At 44.0% G+C, this 22,299-nt stretch overlaps 1 protein-coding gene across 3 annotated transcripts in view; it reads right to left on the bottom strand.

The window, feature by feature from the left end:
* The window catches only part of CDK6 (cyclin dependent kinase 6), a 156,328-nt gene extending 134,361 nt beyond the window's left edge, over positions 1–21,967 (bottom strand). Inside the window, exons 1-2 of one of the 3 annotated variants that reach the window (XM_084858842.1) lie at positions 21,207–21,967; positions 7,475–7,958 (exon numbers count right to left, since the gene is read on the bottom strand). In XM_084858842.1, coding sequence (XP_084714968.1) covers positions 7,475–7,707 — 233 coding nt within the window. In that variant the 5' untranslated portion in view covers positions 7,708–7,958; positions 21,207–21,967. The other 2 variants (XM_084858843.1, XM_084858844.1) reach the window with 2 other exon arrangements.
* Positions 21,968–22,299: the final 332 nt, after the last annotated feature.

Raw genomic sequence — 22,299 nt, 5'->3', positions numbered from 1 at the left:
TCATTGACTGGATAAATGCATGTTCCAGCCACGACAAAGTGGTTAAATTTCTCGATGCCATAAACAATTGTGCCCTAGAACAGGTGGTCATGGAACCGACAAAAGGGGAGGCGACCTTGGATTTAATCCTAAGTGGTGTCGCCCAGGACCTAGTACAAGATGTAAATGTTATTGAACCAATTGGAAACAGTGATCACAATGGTATCAGATTTAATATATATTTAAGTGGAAAATTGTCCAGGAAGTCCAACACAGTCACATTTGACTTAAAAAGAAGAAACTTCTCTAAAATGAAGGAACTAATGAAAAGGAAGTTAAAAGGTAGTCAAGAGGATTAAATCCCTTCAAAATGCTTGGAGATTACTCAAAACCACAATAATAGAAGCCCAGCTAAAATGTTTCCACAGGTTAGGAAACCAAGCACCAAGTCCAAGAGGTCGCTGGCATGGTAAACGAGTAAGGTTAAGGGAGTTATTAGAAAAAAGAGAGCTTCCTTCAGAAAATGGGAGTCTTGCCCAAGTGAGGAAAAGAAAAGGCAGCACAAGCTTGCAAAAAGGCAATGCAAGCAGACAATAAGATGCAAAACAGCATGTTGAAGAGCATATCGCTAACAACATCAAGGCCACAATAAAGAAGTCTTTAAATATAACGGAAGCAGAAAACCAGCTAGGGAGGCAGTTGGACCAGTGGATGACAATGGAGTTAAAGGGGTACTGAAGGAGGTCAAGGAGATTGCAGAAAAACTGAATGAATTCATCTGTCTTCACTGCAGAAGATATAGGACCTGAACTGATGTTTTCAGGAAGGGAGTCTGACAAACTGAGGCAAACAGTGGTGACAAAAGATGACGTTCTCAACCTTATTGATAAATTGAAAGCAAATAAATCACCAGGCCCAGATGGTATCCATCCTAGGATTCTCAAAGAAATCAAATATGAAATTGCTGATCTTCTAATCAAAATATGCAACATATCCCTAAGTTCAGCCTCTATACCAGAAGACTGGTATAGAGTCTTCTCTATACCAGAAGAAGAATACATTGGAAGATGGCCAATGTAACACCAATTTTCAAAAAGGGATCCGGGGGGATTCGGGAAATTTCAGGCTGGTTAGCTTAACATCTGTTCCAGGTAAATTGGTTGAAGTCATTATTAAAGATAAAATTAGTAAGCATGTAGAAGGACAGGCCCTGCTGAAAAAGAATCAACACGGCTTCCACAAAGGTAAGACTTGACTCACTAACCTTTTAGAGTTCTTTGAGAGTGTCAATAAACATACAGACAGGGGTGATCTGGTAGACAGTGTTTACTTGGGATTTCCAAAAGGCTTTTGACAAAGTCCCTCACCAAAGACTCCTGAGCAAACTTAGCAGTCATGGAATAAGAGGACAGGTCCTCTTATGGATCAGTAACTGGTTAAAGAACAGAAAGCAGAGAGTAGGAATAAACGGCAAATTCTCCCAATGGAGGGAAGTAAATAGTGGGGTCCCACAGAGATCTATATTAGGACCTGTTCAGCCAGTTCATAAATGATATGGAATTAGGAGTGAGCAGTAAAGTGGCCAAGTTTGCGGATGACACTAAATTATTTAGGGTGGTTAAAATAAAAACAGATTGTGAAGAGCTCTAAAAGGATCTCTCCAAACTAGGAGAATGGGCATCTAAATGGCAAATGCGGTTCAGTGTAAGCAAGCGTAAAGTGATGCGTGTTGAGACAAAAAATCCCAACTTCAAGTATAGCCTGATGGGATCTGAGCTAGCAGTGACTGCCAGGAAAGAGAACTTGGGTTGTGGTGGACAGCTCAATGAAGATGTCAACCCAGTGTGTGGTCATTGTAAAAAAGGCAAACTCCATGTTAGGTATAATTAGGAAAGGAATTGAGAATAAAACTGCCAATATCATACTGCCCCTATACAAATTTATGGTGTGACCACACTTGAAATACTGTGTACAGTTCTGGTCACACCTAAAAAAAGATGTTGCTGAGCTGGAAAAAATGCAGAAAAGGGCAACTAAAATGATCAAGGAGCTGGGAGCATCTCCCCTATGAGAGAAGGTTACAACAGCTGGGATTGTTTAGCTTGGAAAAAAGGAGGGTAAAGGGAGACATGATAGAGGTCTACAAAATTATGCATGGTGTGGAGAATGTGTTTAGGGAGACATTTTTCTCCCTCTCTCAAAATACTAGAACCTGGGGTCATCCTGTGAAGCTGATTGGTGGGAGAATCAGGACAGATAAAAGGAAATACTTCATCACACAGCACATAAACTGTGGAATTCGCTACCACAGGATGTAGTGATGGCCACCAATTTGGATGGCTTTAAAAGGGGGTTGGACAAATTCCTGGAGGAAAAGGCTATCAATGGCTACTAGTCCTGATGGCTATGTGCTACCTCCAGTACCAGAGAAGGTGAGCCTATGTACACCAGTGCTGGGGAACATGGGTGGGAGGGTGCTGTTGAGCTCATGCTCTGCTTGTGGGTTCCTGGTTGACAGCTGGTTGGCCACTGTATGAACAGAATGATGAACTAGATGGACCCTTGGTCTGGGCAGGGCTCTTCCTATGTTCTTATGATATAATTTTAAATCTCACCAACTAAAAATAGTAATTATAGATCCATCTTGAAATTAAGATTATTTGACATCAAAATAGAGGTTTAAAAATAAAATTTGAAACACTGCTGAGATTTGTTTCTATATTTCCTAAAAATATGGTAGGAAGATGGCCCATATCTAGGTACCAGGGTACAGAATGACCCATGGTTTTGCAATATGTATTCCCTTCGTTTTATTGTTTTTTAGGGTTCCATTAAAACCTTGAGCCACTTCCTCACAAATAGTTGTATTTTAGTCAATTAGTTCGATTCTTTTTAAGGTGATACGTTACTGTTTGTTCAGTGATGGATGGTCTAAAAATTAATTTAGAAAAAACAAATGTTCAAAGTTATAAATTTTGACTTTATCTTAAGACAGTCATTTTGCAAGGCTCTCAAATGTGTGAATCTTAAGAGTTTCTGGTTCGCCTAAAGGGAAATGGTGTCATTACAAGTAACCAAAATACATTTCCTAGGAACAAATCATAGTAGATCAGCATAATTTCTTTATTGGAATTAGTAACTGGTTTAGTGGACACGGGGATGAAAATGACTGGATTTCAGCAAGAACTTTGACTTCCTACAAAAGCCTGCAAAGATAACTATATGGTAGATGAACAGCTCCTTGAATAAATGCACTTAAAGAGTAATAATTAACAGATCTTAACTAGACTGAGCTCTACTGAAATTGATGGAGTTCAATCACCAGCACTACTTAATGGATTGAGCTAATTATCTTTTGCACAGAATCATCCCATCCACCATCTTATGCAAACTACAATTTAACCAATTCTCCTAGCGGTAAGACAGATCTTTCACTACATCTAGAGGCATATAATACATTGTTGTACATCTATTTAACTTTGCAGTTATAAAATTACTTTCTCACTTTGTAAACTGGATGCATAACTTACAGCACAATCCTCTATATGTCTATACATAAGTCCCATTTAATTCAATAAAACCTTACTATCAGATTATGTGGACACAGGACTGCAGTCATGCTTATTTATCTCAGTGGGTTCCAAAATAATGCACTAAATGTGAAAATTTACTACTGATGAATTATATACTTGCAGATTTTCTAGTCTGACTCTTTCCAAATTCTATCATGATTCCTGGTATGTACAGGCACGATTTTCTATGATTAATCACCATTCAAACTTGAACCTCACATTATAACATATCTAACATGTTACTCATCTAGAGAAATGTATGATTAAAACTACTGGGACTACACCCATGAAAGTGGTCAATTAATCTTTCTCTCCAACTATCACAATTAGCAAGAACACAATGAAAACATGCAGATATGAACACACAGGACTATCCCGTTGCTGATTTACGTCTATTTAAACTAAAGCTGTCATCTATGAGAACAGTAATAATGAAAAGCAGTCACTTCTATTTCTTGACTTCTGCCACTAGTCATAATGTTCTAACTTCAGTGTGATGCAAGTTGGGAATTGCTGACAGAGGTGGGTCTGCCTCTGTAGACTAACAAGTTATTTATTTCCAAGTTGCACACAATAAAGGCAGCAATCCTATATACATTTACCTCGGAGTATAAGTCCCATGTCTGACTAGACATGCATAGGATTGAACTGCCCAGTTGGTAGCAGCATCAAGTGACATATTCTTTATAGTCCAACACATTTGGAGGGTACCAGGTTGGAGATGGCTGATCTTAAGCATAGTTTGATCTTAAGCATCAGCCTAAATCACTCTCTTGAACTCTCCCTTCAGATCTCAGTAAAGTCAAAGCCTGAGCATCTTTTGGAAACATTTTTATCCAGCACTGAGTTAAGATGGCTAGAATTAACACTGCAACTGAGTGAGATTTCAGTCATTGTTTTTTTTTTTTACTATATTCATTTTGAATTTTATGTTTTGTGTAGGACTTCTCAGTTCCACAACCCCTCCGCGGGGGTGGAGGACCCATTAAAATGGTCCGCCCCAGGCATCTTATGGATCTGAATGGATTCCTAAACGCGCTTGGGGATTCTCTGGAGCACGCCAATGGCCACTCAGTCGAGACCCTGGTGGGTGGGTGGAATGCCGCAATCACTGGGGCATTAGATCAGGTGGCCCCGAAATGTCCTCTCCCCCTGAACAGGGCTCGGACTGCACCGTGGTTCAATCCGCAGTTACGAGCTCTGAAACAGGAGGTGAGATGGCTAGAGCGCCGGTGGCAGAAATCTCGCTCCAAAGACGATCAGACACGGGCTAGAGCTTTATCTTCAGAAAGACGATCAGACACAGGCTAGAGCTGTATCTTCAGTCTATCACGTGGCGATGAAGGCAACAAAAAAGGAATATTATGCTGCCTCTATCACGTCCGCAGAGTGCTGTCCCAGGAGGCTGTTCCAAGTGGTCCGGAGCCTGGTCGGTCCAGTGGCTCCGGAACCGCTGGAGCATTCTAAGGCCTCCTGTGAGGCCTTGGCAAGGCACTTTGCAGATAAAATTGATTGGATTAGGACTGTTATTCCGTGCGCTGTGGATAACGTTAGTGAGCAAGAGACGATCTGTGGCAAATCGGTTTTGTGGGATCGGTTCCAGCTTCTTCCTTCTGATGAAGTGGACAAGGTGCTTTCATCTGTAAGGCCGACCACCTGCTTACTTGATCCTTGCCCATCTTGGCTCATTATGGGCTGCAGAGAGAGAATGGGTGAGGGGATCAGGGCGGTGGGGAACGCCTCCCTTGAGGAGGGAGTGATGCCATCAGCCCTCAAGACCACTCTTAAAGAAGCCCTCCTTGGATCCCCAAGTTCTGCACAACTTTCGCCCAGTCTCGAATCTGCCATTTTGGGGCAAGGTGATTGAGCGGGTGGTGGCGATGCAGTTGAGGGCACACTTGGAAGAAGCCAATTATCTAGATCCATTTCAGTCGGCTTCAGGCCTGGGCATGGGACAGAAATGGCCTTGGTCGCCTTGGTGGATGATATGAGGAGGGCTCTGGATAGGGGCGAATGCTCCTTCCTTGTTCTCCTCGACCTCTCAGCAGCTTTTGATACCGTTGACCACGGTATCCTCCCGGACCGCCTGGAGGGGTTGGACATTGGAGACACTGTATTGCGGTGGTTCTGGTCCTTCCTTTCCAGCAGGTACCAGAGGGTAGCACTGGGAGAGAAGGTTTCAGACCCGTGGCCACTCACTTGTGGGGTGCCACAAGGTTCCATCGTCTCCCCGATGCTATTTAACATCTATGTGAAGCCCGCTAGGGGCTATCTTCAGGAGGTTTGGGGTACGGTGTCATCAACATGCGGATGACACACAGCTCTACCTCTCATTCAAATCTTCACCAAGGTTGGCCATGGAATCCCTGTCCAAATATCTGGAGATGGCGAGTAGCTGGATGGGGAGGAATAAGCTGAAGCAGAACCCTGACAAGACTGAAGTACTTTTGGTGGGAGACAAGAGGAGGTTGGGGGATGTTGACCTGGGGTTGAATGGGGTATGGCTAACCTTGAAAGACCAGGTACACAGCCTGGGGGTCATTTTAGAATCCCAGCTCTCCATGCAGACAGGTGTCAGCTGTGAGCCGGACAGCGCTGTACCAACTCCATCTGATACGGAGGCCGCACCCCTACCTTCCCGACAATCTGCTCCCATCAGTAGTACATGCCCTGGTCTCCTCTTGTTTAGACTACTGTAATGCGCTCTACGTGGGGTTACCCTTGAAGATGGTTCAGAAGCTGCAGCTGGTACAGAACGCGGCGGCTCGCCTGATTAAAGGCAGCCGCTGGCGAGATCACATCACTCCAGTGCTGAAGGAGTTGCACTGCTTACCAGTTGTTTTCCGGGCCAAATTCAAGGTGTTGGTTTTGACCTTTAAAACCCTATATGGTTCCGGCCCAGCCTATCTTAAGGAGTGCCTCCAGCAGCACCAGACAGGCCACTTAACAAGATCAGCCTCGGATGGCCTTCTCTCTGTCCCATCAGCCAGGACAGCTAGGCTGGTGGGGACGAGGGAGAGGGCCTTCTCTGTGGTGGCCTCCACTCTGTGGAACTCCCTCCCTAGGGAACTCCGCTATGCCCCCTCTTTAATGAGCTTCTGCTGTGCATTAAAAATGTGGTTGTTCAGGCAGGCATTTGGGGTGGGTTAGAGTATTTTTTATGATGTTTTTAATGTAGAATTTTATTGTTTTGACTGTTTTGTTGTTATACATCGCCCAGAGTGGCTGGGTGAACAGCCAGATGGGCGATTAATAAATTTAATAAACAAACAAATAAATAAATATTAACATATTGTTCACTTCCTTGCATTTTTTGGAAGGGGATGTGTTAGAAAGCTACATATCCTAACCCTAGACCAGCCTTTCCCAGACTGGTGTCCTCCAGATGTCTCAGGATGATGGAAGTTGTAGTCCAAGACATCTGGAGGCCATCAGGTTGGGGAAGGCTGACCTAGATTAAATTCTAAGTCTCTAGAATTGCAGAATTATCCTGGCTAGCAGAAAGAATGCTTACTGCCATGCTGGAAAATGTTTAGTAGTGCTAAAAGAAAAACATCAGTTGTACTAGGCACAACTAATACCCAGGACAAAAGAATGTCTCTCTTTTTATTCTTCCTTTTTGTACTCAAGAAAACCAGGGCATACATGTGGCTCCATGCCCATCCACTCAAATACTTAAGTCACACACCTATGCCTCTGGAGATGGATGTTTGAATGCGTAGGAGGCAGAGCTCAAGAAAGTATGGGTTAGGCTGGCTGGCAATGCATTTGCTTAAGCAAACGTCAAGCTTATTCCATACATTTACTCTAGTGCTCTGTCAATCCAAACTCCCAAGCTTGATGTTCAGGATACCCAAAGTTTCTTGTCCAACAGCATAACCCAGGTGGAACCCAGCTGATCATGTCTTGCCCCGTTTTCTCACCTGACCACGTTGGGATGCTCAAAGGTTTCCAGATGCTTCAATACAGCCACCTCACGTATGGTGGAAAGTGGCATTCCCTCCTCATTTGTCTGCACCCGCACCCTCTTCAGTGCTACAAAGCGCCCTCCGTTCTTCAAGTCCCGGGCCTTGAACACCTTCCCGTAGGCTCCTTCACCAATCTCAGCTACACATTCATATTGCTGGTCAGCCAGGGTCATGCTATCCTTATCCATGATGACACTGCTTTCCTTCTTCCCTGGTTCCTTCTGTGGTGTTACAAGTGCTGTGGCTGTTGTCCTGGTTCCCAGTGTGCAGATCAGCCTTTTGCTGCTACTGGAACACTGCGTCCAGATGAACCAGCCAGCAGGATGGTTTCTTGCACCTTTCCAGAACTGCAGTAATGCCCCCAGTGAGCCTCCTTGCTTGGCCAGTGGCAATTATCTCATAGTCTTTGGAATCATTATCTGTGTAAAGCTAATTAGATCTAAGGGACAACAACAACAAAAACAAAAGAGAATATCATTAGTATTAGGAGTGTCTCTCTACTGGTTTCCATCATAGAATATTTATGTATCTATTTCATTTCTACTAAGAAAAATGGCACTTAAGAATATTCTGTCATTAAAACACTTCAGCTGCACATTCAATAGAAATGGCTTGCACACTTTTCAGTAAAATGAGTATTTCAGGCTGTAATCCTATACTCAATTATGTGGGGGTAAGCCCCATTGCCACGGTGGCTTAGTGGTTAAGACGCTGAACTGCAGACTGGAAGGTTGGCAGGTCGGCAGTTCGAGACCCAGGTGCTGCGTGACGGAGTGAGCTCCCGTCTTCAGTCCCAGCTTCTGCCAACCTAGCAGTTCGAAAGCAAGAAATTGCAAGTAGATAAATAGGCACCGCCTTGGTGGGAAAGGTAACAGCGTTCCGTGCACCTCGGTGTTCAGTCATGCCGGCCACATGACCACAGAAGCGTCTTCGGACAGCGCTGGCTCTTCGGCTTAGAAACGGGGATGAGCACCGCACCCTAGAGTCAGACACGACTGGTTGGGGGCACCTTTACCTTTTTAAGCCCCATTGAACTTACTCATGGAGGATAAGGCAAACAATGGCTACTTGTGATGGTGGCTATATATTATCTATCATACTGGAATCAGTATGTCTCCTAATAACAGTTACTGGGAATGGGGAGCATGAGCAGGAGGGTGCTACTGTACCCATATTCTGTTTGTAGGCTTCCCATAGGCATCTGGTTGGCCACTTAGCAGCAAAATGATGCACTAGACAGGCCTTCAGGCTGATCCAGCATGGCTCTTCTTACATTCTTACTTCTGAGGACACATGTATAGGATTGTATAGGACTGGGCTGTAAATCAAGCAATATGATGCAGAGCAGGGGCCTACATCAAATGGAATACGGGTGCTCTGTAGCCTGAGATGCATTAACTACGCTAAATTTTGTGCTTGGACTTTATTATGAAAATTAAGCAAACGTGCATCCTGTTATTTATTCATAATCACTTATTCCAGGAATCAGGTATTCCAAAAAAAGAAAATTAGATGTATTATTTTCATCGAGCTTTTCTGTCACAGAAAGTGGTTCACAACATTAAAAGAACAATAAACAAATGGCATAAAAACAAGACAGTTGAAACAGCAGCAGTTTAAAACCAAATCCAAAAGAGATAATAACCCAAACTCAGCAAAATGGCAGAAAACTCACAAATCAAAGACACATTGAAACAAACATCTTCAACAGCTGTCTATAAACAAATGCCTGTTCAGATGCCTGTGGATCTCCACAGGATTCCACAGTTTTGATGCCACCATTGAAAGGTGTTTCAATGGCCTTGCAAGAGAGGGGGAGCACAAAAGACGAATGCTCATCAAGTTCATTAACATAGTGCTAAACTATGGCTTAGTGTTACATGCAAACAAGGCCAATGAGTTGGACCCAACACTGGTCATCTGCTAGTGGAACAGAAACCACTAATGGAATGTATCTCACCTCTTCCCTGCAGCCCCCCCGGAACATGCCCCAAATCTGCTCTGAAGTGTTGGGGGACCCTGCCGAGCAGATTTGGAGCAAGCACAAAGGGCTGTAGTGGGGAGAAGATGACAGGGAAGTCTGATCTTAAGTAATGAACTGGGATATTATTTATAGCAGCCTTCCCCAACCTGGTGCCCTCCAGATGTGTTAGACTGCCTATGGTCATGCTGGCTGGGAATTATGAGAATTGCAGTCCAACACATTTGGAGGGCAGCAGATTGGGGAAGGCTGATATATCGGGACTGGTGGGTTTTGGCTGGCATTGGGGGCCCGCAGAGGTGCCTTTCCCTGACGACAAGAAGCCCTAGTCAGCCCTAGCTTTGTTTGCATGCTTCAACAGATGCAACTACCTGTTTATAAATTATTCTCTTGGAAATATGCCTTTTCAGGTTGTATAGCATTGAGAAGTTTCTCTCCTTGCTCTAAACTGTGGGTGTGTACAATATTTACAGCATTAGCTGAACTGCACAGAAAGTATTGCATGGTCGGGGGAGGATATGACATGCTATCTTGGGTGTATGAATAAAGCTGCCATTGTAAAACACATTAGGGAGGAAATTGCATAGGCTCAGTGGGACTTACTCCTGAGTCAACATGCTTAGGAGTGCTCTCCACTGATATGCTGGAGACTACATGAATCAAGTTTAACATGATAACGTACAAAATACTGACTTATTCACTATATTGATAAACCACTTTTCAACTTCAAACATTTTCAAAGTGCTTTACAAAACAAAACAAACCATGGTTTACAATCCTGGCTTGTTTGGATAACCCATAGTTAAAACTAACCACAGTTCCTGGTTCGGACAGAACAACAAACTGTGGTTAGTTGACAACAGAAGGAAATGCTTTCCGTCTCCTCTTTGTGGCCTTGCAAGAGAGGGGGAGCACAAAAGACGAATGCTCATCAAGTTCATTAACATAGTGCTAAACTATGGCTTAGTGTTACATGCAAACAAGGCCAATGAGTTGGACCCAACACTGGTCATCTGCTAGTGGAACAGAAACCACTAATGGAATGTATCTCACCTCTTCCCTGCAGCCCCCCGGAACATGCCCCAAATCTGCTCTGAAGTGTTGGGGGACCCTGCAGAGCAGATTTGGAGCATGCACAAAGGGCTGTAGTGGGGAGAAGATGACAGGGAAGTCACATTGCACCAGCAGAAGTCGCATTACGCTAGTGGACTTCTGCTCACGTGACTGTTGGATCCAACACAATCTCTGAACCCCAGGCTTCCCACAAACTGTAGATTCTTTGGGCCAACAAACCAGGATCTGAAAACAGGGGTTGAAGCCATTTTGCAAACCACAGTTTATGCTAATTGAGGTTTGCTGCTGTGTCTGAATTTATAGACCGCTGAAAAAACACTCTTAGGGCCAATGCTCTGTCTCAAGAGGCTCCTGCTCCATGAAGATGGACGTGAATATATGAAGCTGTTCTGGGATGACAAGCAGCTCTAAACCATGGTTTTTGCCTGTTAGAAGCTTAAACTATGATGTGGGTTCTAAACTACTGTTAACACACACAATGGTTTCATGTTATGTCTAAGCCCAGCCACAAAAATGTATGAACAATAAATGCATAAAAACTGGTAACAAATACAGATGTCTTAAAACTGGATTAACATGCTGCCCAGTGCCTATCAGTACTTAGCCAGGTGGCATTCTGTACCAGGTGAAATCAGCCCCAGGTAGAGCACATTATAGTAATCTAATCAGCAAATCACTACGGAATGGACCACTGTATCCAGATTACATAGAAAGGAATTGGGTTTGGACTCAGGCTGAGAATTTTTCAGCCACTCTTTGTACAATTGGTAGTGCATGACAGAAACTTTGGGATGTATGGCTCATGATGACTGAAACACCATGAGTAGTTTCAGGATTATAACAGGATTATAACTGACTGCACGTGGTTTATTTTTAATAGGATTATGATCAGTGGTACAGTTATTAATGCTGCATGAACAGTGGACGCACAGTGAGCACTTCATAAGTGAGCACAAATTGGGAAATAGAGATGAGTTATGAGTTATACCCAATGTTATTTTAAGTTAAGTCATATTCATTTCAATGGGCCTATACTCTAAATAGGACTAACATTGGACACAGCACTAGGAATAGTCCAGTAGCTAGACTAAGAGTGCAATCCTATGCATGTTTAGACATAAAGAAGTCCTACAACTCCCAGCATTCTCCAGCCAGCATTTTTTCTGTCTAAACATGCACAGGATTGTATGTTTAGTAGACTTGGTCTGCTGCTGGCACAGCACTGCTGGATAACTCTAGACAAGCAAAAGGACTTCCTGCATTCATTTTTCCTTTCCAAACTAATTTGGGAAGGGGACTGAAAGTGTGTGGGGGGAAATAACAAGAACAAACAGCAAAAATTTAAATTATAGTTTTCAATATTACCTGGCCTCCACTGGTTTGTCATAGTCTTGGATTTAGACAATGACCTGATACTAATACCCATCCAAAAATGCATGAACAAGTTTAGAATTATATATTTCTTTAGAAAAATCCAAACAAGGACCAAAAGCGGATTACTAAATGTTTAGCATCAGAGGGCAAGATAACACTTTAAAGTCTATCCAGAGAACCTTTGTTACTGGGCGGATTAAAACTATAATAAACAAACTAAATTCTCACTGGCTGCAATGAGAAAGTTAAGCCCTTTCCCATGCTTAAATCCCTTTCACTGAAATAACTGAACTTAAAAGGGCTTAATTTTGCCAGGACCATGCTCCTTGTTTGTTCTCTAATAATTCTCAAAATATCTATTAATCAAGTACATCAAACTACATATATTATAAATTCCCTAACTAAAATACCATACATTTACTAATACAGTTGTAAAGGATCCAACATGTGAATAGTTTTCAAGATGGGATAAGGATTATATTAACAATGAAAAATCAACTGCATCTTGAAAAAATTAAGTTTTATGCCCAGAGTTGTCATCCAAGATCACTGATTAGTTATGATTGGCTGCAGCAAGTTCATTATTCAAGTAACAGATAGTGACAACTGTCACAAAGGCTGTCTACATACAGATCACAAACCTCCCTGCTCTGTCACTAATGATCAACTAAAGCATAACTAAGTATCAAAAACTTTTAATAATAAACTCCCAATCTTAACTTTATTATGAGTATATGCCAGAAGCCATTTTGAAAAAAAAGTATTAACTTTTAACATAACAATTCCAAGATTATTGACAACAGACTACAACAGCTAGTATTTTACAGATAAATTTAAAAAGAAGACACAATTACAATGACCACCACAGTTCAATCAACACCTTGAAGGCGGGAAGACAAACTAGAAAAAATTAATAAGAATGAAAATAAAACCACAAATTAGAAAGTAAATACAGAAAGACTTCATCATTATGTTTGCTACCATCCTGGATTGTGCAGTTGAGTTTTTCATCAAGTGTATATCTGCTTGACCGCTTTGACTCCCTTGCTCTAGTCTCTTACAGTCAACCAGTCACTCAGTGCTTCCAGATGAAGCTTTTATTGTGCATTTCCCCTGACTCATTCACGGAATTTTACAGTTGTCTCCCATCTGTAAACCTCCTGTGTTTTCCCACAGCTTCTTCCACCTCTTTTCTTACCAGAAAAAATTCTGTTAAGGAGGGAAAGACAGAATAGCTGCATAATATCTTTTGACCAGTACTGCTAGGAGCTGTCCATCTTGAAGCACCCTAAGGCTCTGGGTGAGTTTTCTCCACAGCATTTCTCATCACTGGGCCATCTTTTCGTCATCTCCCTACCTCAGAATCCACTGCCTACTCTGAATCCACTGCCTACTTGTAATTCTGCTGTATTTTCTCCAAGACCCTTTTCACACTGTTTCCCCCATCCTGCTTCCCTAGCAGACCTGCCTGCCCTTGCTCTTTGTGCTAAAATTACACAATCTTGTGCAAGCCCTCTTCCAAAGTTTATCTTTCATATAGGTTTCTCCTTCCCTCAACTTTCTGCTCCATCTAGTCTTTCTGCATGTCCCTGCTTTTCAGAACTCTGTCTCTCTTTCTCCAACCACCCTTCCTCCAAGATCTTTGTCTCCATCCTTCCTCCTGGGCTCTCTTCCCATTTCTCTTTGCTTCCCACCATTCCAGCATCCCACTTTTCTTCCCAGTCATCACCCATGAGTTGCCAAGAGCTCAAGTCCCTCCTGTCTCTATGCAACATGTGATGTCTTCCTCCCCTCCAATCTGAGCTTTCACTTCCCTTATTTAAGCTGTGATGTTTGTCAACACTCTATTGCTAATAGCTTCTCCTTGAGCAGTTCAAAGGTTTATGAACAGTGAAATCCAATACATGACTACTCGAACAGGATTATAGTCAAAGTGTCCAAGCATTACAGCAGTTTATCCAATAGTTAGGGTCAGCCTACAGGTGACAGTTGGTTAAAATGAAGTGTGCCTTCTTTGTTACTCTAGCTAAAATACTCATTTATATATTTATAATATATAATAATCTGCACTGGTTTCTATCCTGAACTTAATGTCAAGTACATTAACAGCAGTTCTATTTAAATCCCTTATAGTACTATACAATATACATATAATGTTTTAACTGCTCCTTCCTGTTTGGAGCAAATGGAGCTCCTGCCTTTTATGCTTAGCAGATGCAGATGAAAAAATGTAGGTCTCAAAATGTGATGAATTTAACTCTGCCAAATAGAACAGGACAGCTATACAAAGAATTGATGCACGTAAACTACCCAATGTGTATCACTTGCATCCTTCATTTGTACCACAGGAGACAGATTATTATTGACAGTAAAGTATACCATAATTCCTTTATTCAAGGAAGCTCCCTCCTGCAGCTAAGAGATAATTCCAGGGAAGGGAAAACAACTTACCCTATCTATACTACAAACTCAGATTTTATATCACTTTAAAATGGAATGTCTTCTTCCAAAAAAATCCTGGGAACCATAACTTTGAGAGGTGCTGAGGATTCCTATTAATGAACTGCAGGCTCCTCCTCAAAGAACTACAGTTCCCAGGATGCATGGAAATAGGACCTACTGTGAAACTGGCCAAGTCTATAACAGCCTTCCACAACCTGGTGTCCTCCATATGTTTTTGGACTTTAGCCCTAGCCAGCATGGCCAGTGGTCAGGAATGCTGGGAGTTGTAGTCCAAAATATCTGAAGGGCACCAGGTTGGAGAACATAGAGTCCTGGAAGGAAGAAAACAATTAGCACTACAATCCTATGCTCTCTTGCCCTAGCAGTAAGCCCCAACAAATGTAGTGGGACACTTCTGAGTAAACACGCAAAAATTGGACTGTAGGTGTCATAAACGGGGCAGGGACAAAAATATGGAAGAGGAAATGTCCATGTCCTGTTCAATCTACTTTTCAAAGATATTCCAAAACATCATGAGGCATATTTTAAATTTTCAGATAACTAACTGAACATGCTAAGAGTCTCTGGGGAAAATAATAATAATAATAATAATAATAATAATAATAATAATAATAATTTCGTAGAGATGTCAGCTGTAAAATATAATTGTATGATACATCCCTGAGTACCATGAAGTGAAGGAAAATGATGCAAGTTGAAGGAAGGTTTAGATGTTCATTGATACGAAGCTAGGTGAGTAGGCAGACAATCCTATGAACTGGGTAGAGGCTAAGGATTATGAAAAATGGAGATGGATGAATTATTCATGCATTACGGTATGCTATAGTCCTTAATAAACCAGGATTTATTGACTACTTATGGTATCACAAGGAGGTAGAGGATGTATTTAACAATGGTTTAAAATATTACAGAAGGGGTGGGTGGGCATTATATTTTAATGAGTGAACTCTACAGAATGATCCAGGAGAACACTGGGTAAGTATCCCATTGTGCTACCAGCACAACAGTTGTCACTTATCAGTATCCACATTTTAGGGTTGTTCACATATCAGTTTGTGGTAGGGATATAACTATTATCTCCAGAGAAACCACATCATGTCTTTGCAGCATTCACAAATTTATGCTTATGATAGTTAGTGATAATGTTAGTGGTCTCCTCTGATGGTCTTATACCCAATGTTGCAACAATTGAATGGCAAGAAAAACGTTGACCTCAGCAACATATGAAACACTGCAGATAAGATACAACTGCCAAGTGCTGTCAACTCACAGAATGAAAGAGAATTCGATTAAAAACTCTAGACAAGAAGCACAGCAACCATTGCAATAAAATACATGCAAACTGTTCAGAAGGTCTTTCCTGTGACACTTTACTCATCTCTTCCCAACATAATGTTTAGATGTGAATGAGTAGTAATCATTTTCCTGTTTGGGATATGGGATATCAATGTCTACTTCGTCTACACACATCCTACTAGACATATGTAATGACCTATCTGTATGTCCTCCATCTCCTAGAGGATCAGACCAAGGGTCCATCTAGTCCAGCATTCTGTTCACACAGTGGCCAACCAGCTGCCCATGGGAAACCCGCAAGCTGGACATGAGTTATTATTATTATTAAATTTATTAATCGCCCATCTGGCTGGTCACCCAGCCACTCTGGGCGATGTACAACATACAATAAAACAGTTTAAAACAATAAAATTCTACAATAAAAACATTTTCTAAAATACCCTAACCCACCCCAAATGCCTGCCTGAACAACAACGTTTTTAATGCACGACGGAAGCTCATTAAAGAGGGGGCATGACGGAGTTCCCTAGGGAGGGAGTTCCACAGAGTGGGGGCCACCACAGAAAAGGCCCTCTCCCTCGTCCCCACCAGTCTAGCTGTCCTGGCTGATGGGACAGAGAGAAGGCCATCCGAGCCTGATCTTGTTAAGCGGCCTGTCTGGTGCTGCTGGAGGCGCTCCTTAAGATAGGCTGGGCCGGAACCATATAGGGTTTTAAAGGTCAAAACCAACACCTTGAATTTGGCCCGGAAAACAACTGGTAACCAGTGCAACTCCTTCAGCACTGGAGTGATGTGATCTCGCCAGCGGCTGCCTTTAATCAGGCGAGCCGCCGTGTTCTGTACCAGCTGCAGTTTCCGAACCGTCTTCAAGGGTAACCCCACGTAGAGCGCATTACAGTAGTCTAAACAAGAAGAGACCAGGGCATGTACTACCGATGGGAGCAGATGGTCGGGAAGGAAGGGGCGCAGCCGCCGTATCAGATGGAGGTGATTCAGCGCTGTCCGGCTGTCTATCAGATGGAGTTGATACAGTGCAACAGCACCCTCCCACCCATGTTCCCCAGCAACTGGTGTACATAAGCAGACTGCCTCTGATACTGGAGGCAGCATATAGCCATCAAGACTAGTAGCCATTGATAGACTTCTCCAGGAATTTGTCTAATCCCCTTTTAAAGCTGTCCCAATTCATGGCGATCACTACATCTTGTGGAATTGAATTCCATAGTTTTAACTATGCACTGTGTGAAGAAGTACTTCCTTTTATCTGTCCTGAATCTTCCACCAATCAGCTTCATGAGATGACCTCTGGTTCTAGTATTATGAGAGATGGAGAAAAATGTCTCCCTATCCACATGACACCATGCACAATTTTGTTCACTTCTGTCATGTCTCTCCTTGTTTTTCCAAGCTAAACAATCCCAGCTGTTGTAACCTTCCCTCATAGGGGAGTTGCTCCAGCCCCTTGATCATTTTAGTTGCCCTTTTCTGGTCACCGCACCTAAAAAAAGATATTGTAGAGCTGGAAAAAGTGCAGAAACTGGCAACTAAAATGATGTGGTCGCACCATAGATTTGTATAAGGATAGCATGATATAGGCTGTTTTATTCTCAATTCCTTTCCTAACTATTTCTAACATGGAATTTGCCTTTTTTACAGCAGCCACACACTGGGCTGACATTTTTATCAAGCTGCCACCACAACCCCACGATCTTAGTGATTGCACAAGTTGGCAATGACCATGTTTTTGTACTCTGTATTTTAATATACTTTTTCCCCCCCTCAAGATCGCTTAACACACAATTAGTAATCCCTTATCACTCTTTCATCAATCTTTTATCCAACCTAACACACACTCATTCAGGGTGAATTCATTTAGGAAAAATAATGCTCATATTTACTTACACTACTCACAAACATGGATTAGAACCAACATACTATACTACATAAAAGTATTTTTTAAAAAAAATAATGGGGAAAATCCAATCTTGGCAGTGTAATCAAGAATGACTAAATTGTGCAAAGAGGCAAATCTCTCATTCTGAAAATATGCCTTCAGGATAGTGGTACTATCATTTTTCTTTCCACTAGTGGCTATGGGAACAGGAAGAACCGATAACTACAAGAATCTAAAGTCACAACTTTGTGTCATTTACAGACACCAGGATGGTTTGTGTGTAATGCCAAAGCTAAACCATGGTTTAGTGCTATGTGATGGAGCAGAAAGGGACCTGAGCAAAGCCTCAGGCTTCAGCACGTCCCCGTCCCCTCTCCTCCTCCTGTGTGGCAAGGAAGAGAAATAAACTGGCATTCAGTTTCACTTTGCTCAATTCCCAGCTTATCATTACTGCAAGCCAAGAATCGTGGTTTAAAATAGGCAATTTGCTAAACAAGCAAACTACAACCCCTGGCTTGTTTAGCAGTCTGGAGTTTATTTTAAACCATGACTCCCAGTATGCATGTAATGACAAGCCAGGAGATTTATTCCTTCTCCCATTCTTTGCACAGCACTGGGACTGCAGTAAGCAGGGAGGTGAGATTTAACTCTTCCCTCCCCACCCACGATCCCAACAAAAATCACCCTCCTGTATAGCTACTAGACTTAGGGGGGGAAAAAAACCTTGTTTTTTCTTAAAGACTGATTTCCCCAGGGAGAGGATTGTGGCTCCCCTCCCCATACACGGTGGACCCAATAAAAATTGGGCCACCCAATGCCTGGTATTATTTATTAAGCCCAAACACGGTTGCTAACCATCCAATAAAAGTAATTTTGTCCTTAAATATAGCTATCTGTTAATCAATTTTTTAAAAAAACTTCAATATATTTGTTATATAATTTTCATTTTAACATCTTCCATTAACCTAAATTATCACTCCTATGATTGGGACAGGAAGCTTATTTATCATTTTTAACTGTAGACAATTTAACCAAGTATTGTCTACACCATCCTTCCCCAACCTGGCACCCCCCAGATGTGTTGGACTGCACCTCCCGTAATTCCCAGCCAGCATGGCCAAAGGGAATTATGGGAGTTGCAGTCCAACGCATCTGGGGGGTGCCAGGCTGGGGAAGGCTGGTCTACTCTAACTGGCAGCAGCTCCCCAGGGTCTCAGGCAGATGTCTTTCCCATCACCTCTCCCTCTCTCTGTTATTAACATAAAGATACCAGAGATTGAACCTGGGAAATTCTACATATGAAACACAAGCATAACCACTGGGCTATTGCAGTTCAGCGTCTTGCATGCCAGAGGTACTTTCTTACATTTTACTTGTGATTTCATTTTTGATAATAGTGTCATATTATATTAGGAACATAGGAAGCTGCGTTATACTGAGTCAGACCATCAGACCATTTAGCACAGTATTGTAGGCAGTGACTGGCAGCAGCACTCCAGGGTTTCAGGCAGCAGTTCTTCCAGCCCTACCTGGAGATGCCAGGGACTGAACCTGGGACCTTCTGTATGCAGGGCAGGGGCTCTACCACTGACCTACAGCCCTTCCCCAATTAGATTATATTGATGGACCATGTAACTATGTGCGATTTCTGCTTTAGTTCTGTTCCCCGTCATTTGGAAACTTCTGAATAACTCTCATGGTAGTGGGAGTCTTCGAGTAATTTCACATATGACACCAAAAGTATCGCTAAAAAGGTACTTTTAGCTATTTGCCCACATGCATTAATGTTTTTAAGGTGGGATACAAAACAGAAGAAAGCCTTTTTCTTGCCAATCTGTTTTATATCTGCATCACACAAGCAAGAAATGCAAAAGCTAATTTAAGCTTCAAATACGGAAACTTTTTAAAAGCACCCTGAAACATGCATTCCCAGGAAATCATGTCAGTAACAGCTCTTAATTTCAAAAATGGCCGGTGCACACATTAGACTCTCCTAGAACCTGTTCACATATTACTGCAGCTGGCCAATCCCTGCAGATAACTGCGCACAGAAGTAAGCCTACTCACATGAATCATGGTCATGTCTGACATGGGGACTTGGGGAAGATCTCAGTGACTACTTCCATTATTTAAAAAAACACAAAATGGATTCTCCCTCTACACACACACACACACACCCTGGTCATGGAAGTTGCTGCTGTGACCTATCATGCGTCTTTGCCACAGATGTTAATTTACAGATGAGAAGACCCAAGACCTTTTGAGAAGTAACATCTGCACTGGCTCTATAGATATCCTTCCCCTAAACCTTTGATGCGTTGAAACTGATTGTGGCTATTTTGGGAGGTGAGGGACAGGTACTCCCTGCACAGGCTAAAAGCCATTACCCTCTCTTTATCACTACACATTCCCAGATTATTTATTTATATTTATATCCCACCTTTGTTCCGCCCTGGAACTCATATAGAGGTTAACTGCCCATCCAGGCACTGACCAGACCCAGAGCTACTTCGCTTCAGTGAGGCTGCTGCATCATGTGCCCTCGCAGCATGTCCTGGGCTTGAGCGGGCATTTCTGCCACAAGCTTAAAAACCCCTCAGGTGGAGAAGAGGATAGTGGGGGAGGCGGACCCAGCCAAGCAACTGCGGGAGAAAAAAGAATTCCACGTGCCTCCGAAGGGGTGAAGGAGACTCTCCTGTGAGGGAAGCGCTTCTCAGCCAATCGAGAGCCCGGGATGGCCACAGGGAGGGCGGGGCCGCGGAGTGCCTCCGGGATGGAGGTCGCCCCCCATCGTTCAGGCGGCCTCCACATGTGTGAGGTCGGGGAGGCTGGCGGGCGGGGGAGATGCTGAGTGTGGGGGGTCGCCAGGGGGCGGGGCCTCCGTCCACACCGCTGCGCCTGCCTGGGGCGAACACGGACAGCCGCCCCAAAGCGGACTTGTTGCTCGGGAGGCGCTGCGTGAAGAGCCGCTGTTGCTGCTTAGGAAGCGGCTGCTGGCAATGGAAAGATACCGGTCTAATAAAAAAATGCACATCCTGGTGGGGGCGGGTTAGGGTGTGTGTGTGAGGGGAATTTCCTCCCCCCCTCCCAAGCGAGCTCTTTGAGATCAATTAATTTCAACGCCCCCCCCCCCAGTCACATGAAGAATGCGTGTGCAGGAGCTGGACGCGCCGTGTGTGCGCCTGCCCGCCCGCCCGCAATTGCATGACTAGGACGACGAACCCCCTTCCTAATTTCCCTCAATAGAAAGCATGCATGGCAGCATTTCCCGCAAGAACAACGCCTCCCCCACTTCCTACCAGAACCGAGACTCAAGAATGCCCGCAAAAGCCCCCCCACACACACACATATGTACAACGTGGTAGTCCATAGAAAACGTGCCCAAGAAAGACCACCCCAAAGCAGCTTCCCTATAAAGCATGCATGTAATGGGGGGGGGGGACACCCCGAATAACAATGCCTCTCGCACCCCAACCCCGATCCGGCACAATCTACAGTAATAGGAATGTCTGGACGGCGGAGTGAGAAGGGGGGAAGGTACCCATTCCCTCCCACCTACCCCCCATTTAGGGTCTAGAAGAGCACATGGGCACTTTTCAAAGTACCTGGTATTGCTCTGGAGCTGCCTCGATCTTCAGAGAAAACTCCCGAAAGTGGAAAATGGGGAAAAAAGGAGAGCGGAGGGAGAGAAGAGAAAAAAGAAACAAAACAACCCCCCCCAAAAAAAAAGTGAGGAGGGGGAAAACTCTTTTCCCCTCTTTTTAAAAAAATAATCAGCTTCTCATCCGAATGATGGGCCAGAGAGGGCGGAACCGAACCGGATCCGAAGCGGTCACATGGTGGTGGTGGTGGCTGAGGTTCGAAGCTCGGGTCTCAACAGCCACTGCTGGGGCCACACAGGTAGTCGCAGCGGCTCCTGCGGGGCTCTGCCGCTGCCCTGAGTTCGCATCTTCCCGCAAGCGGTAGGGCAGGCTGCACCTTACTGCGTAGAGGATCTCCAGCCCCCCTCCTCCTCCCCCTCCTTTGGCGGGGGGGGGGGGAGAAAGAGAGAAGCTTGTGCTAATTCTTCTGGGGCTGATCAAAGCCTTGCAGCGATCAAGTCTCCCCTGAGTGCGGGGCTCTTACACTAGCTCTCCACGCTGCCTGCTGCCACCCTTTCCTGCCGCCGCCGCTTCTCTAAAAGTCCCAGTTTCTCTCTCTCTCTCTTTCTCATTCTCTCTCTCCTCGGCTCCTGTGCTCAGTCTGGGAGCAGCAGCAGGAGCAGAAGAGTTTCCCCCCACCTCGCCTCCACTCCCCCCCCCCTTGGTTTCCCACGCTGGCTGAATGTGACTTGACCCCGTTTCAAAAAAGTTTGACATAGTGCTTCAACATTTCCGCATTCCTCCCCGACTACAAAGGCAGCGGCCGCCTCCTTCTGCTTTCTGTCTCTGCTCTCTGTCTTCACACTCAATGAAATCCTTCATGTGCTCGCTGCCAAAAGCAGCCACATACCGCAAGGGTCGCAGCGGCGAGCGCGGCGGCAAGGAGCAGGCGCCCGGGGACAGGAGGAGCACGCAGGGCGCCCCGCGACGTTCGGGGGGGGGGGCGAGCAGCAGCAGCAGCACCAGCGGGGGCCCCGCCTGCAAGCCCGTCTCCTTGGGCTTTCGGAGCGCTCGGTGCTGTACAAAGGCGGAAAAGTATTATTACAACAAAAACTAC

The sequence above is a fragment of the Heloderma suspectum genome, chromosome 5 (assembly GCF_057233095.1).
Source record: "Heloderma suspectum isolate Gila_16-S chromosome 5, 16-S_ref, whole genome shotgun sequence".
NCBI lineage: Eukaryota > Metazoa > Chordata > Lepidosauria > Squamata > Helodermatidae > Heloderma > Heloderma suspectum.
This window is presented reverse-complemented; position numbering and strand designations above follow the sequence as displayed.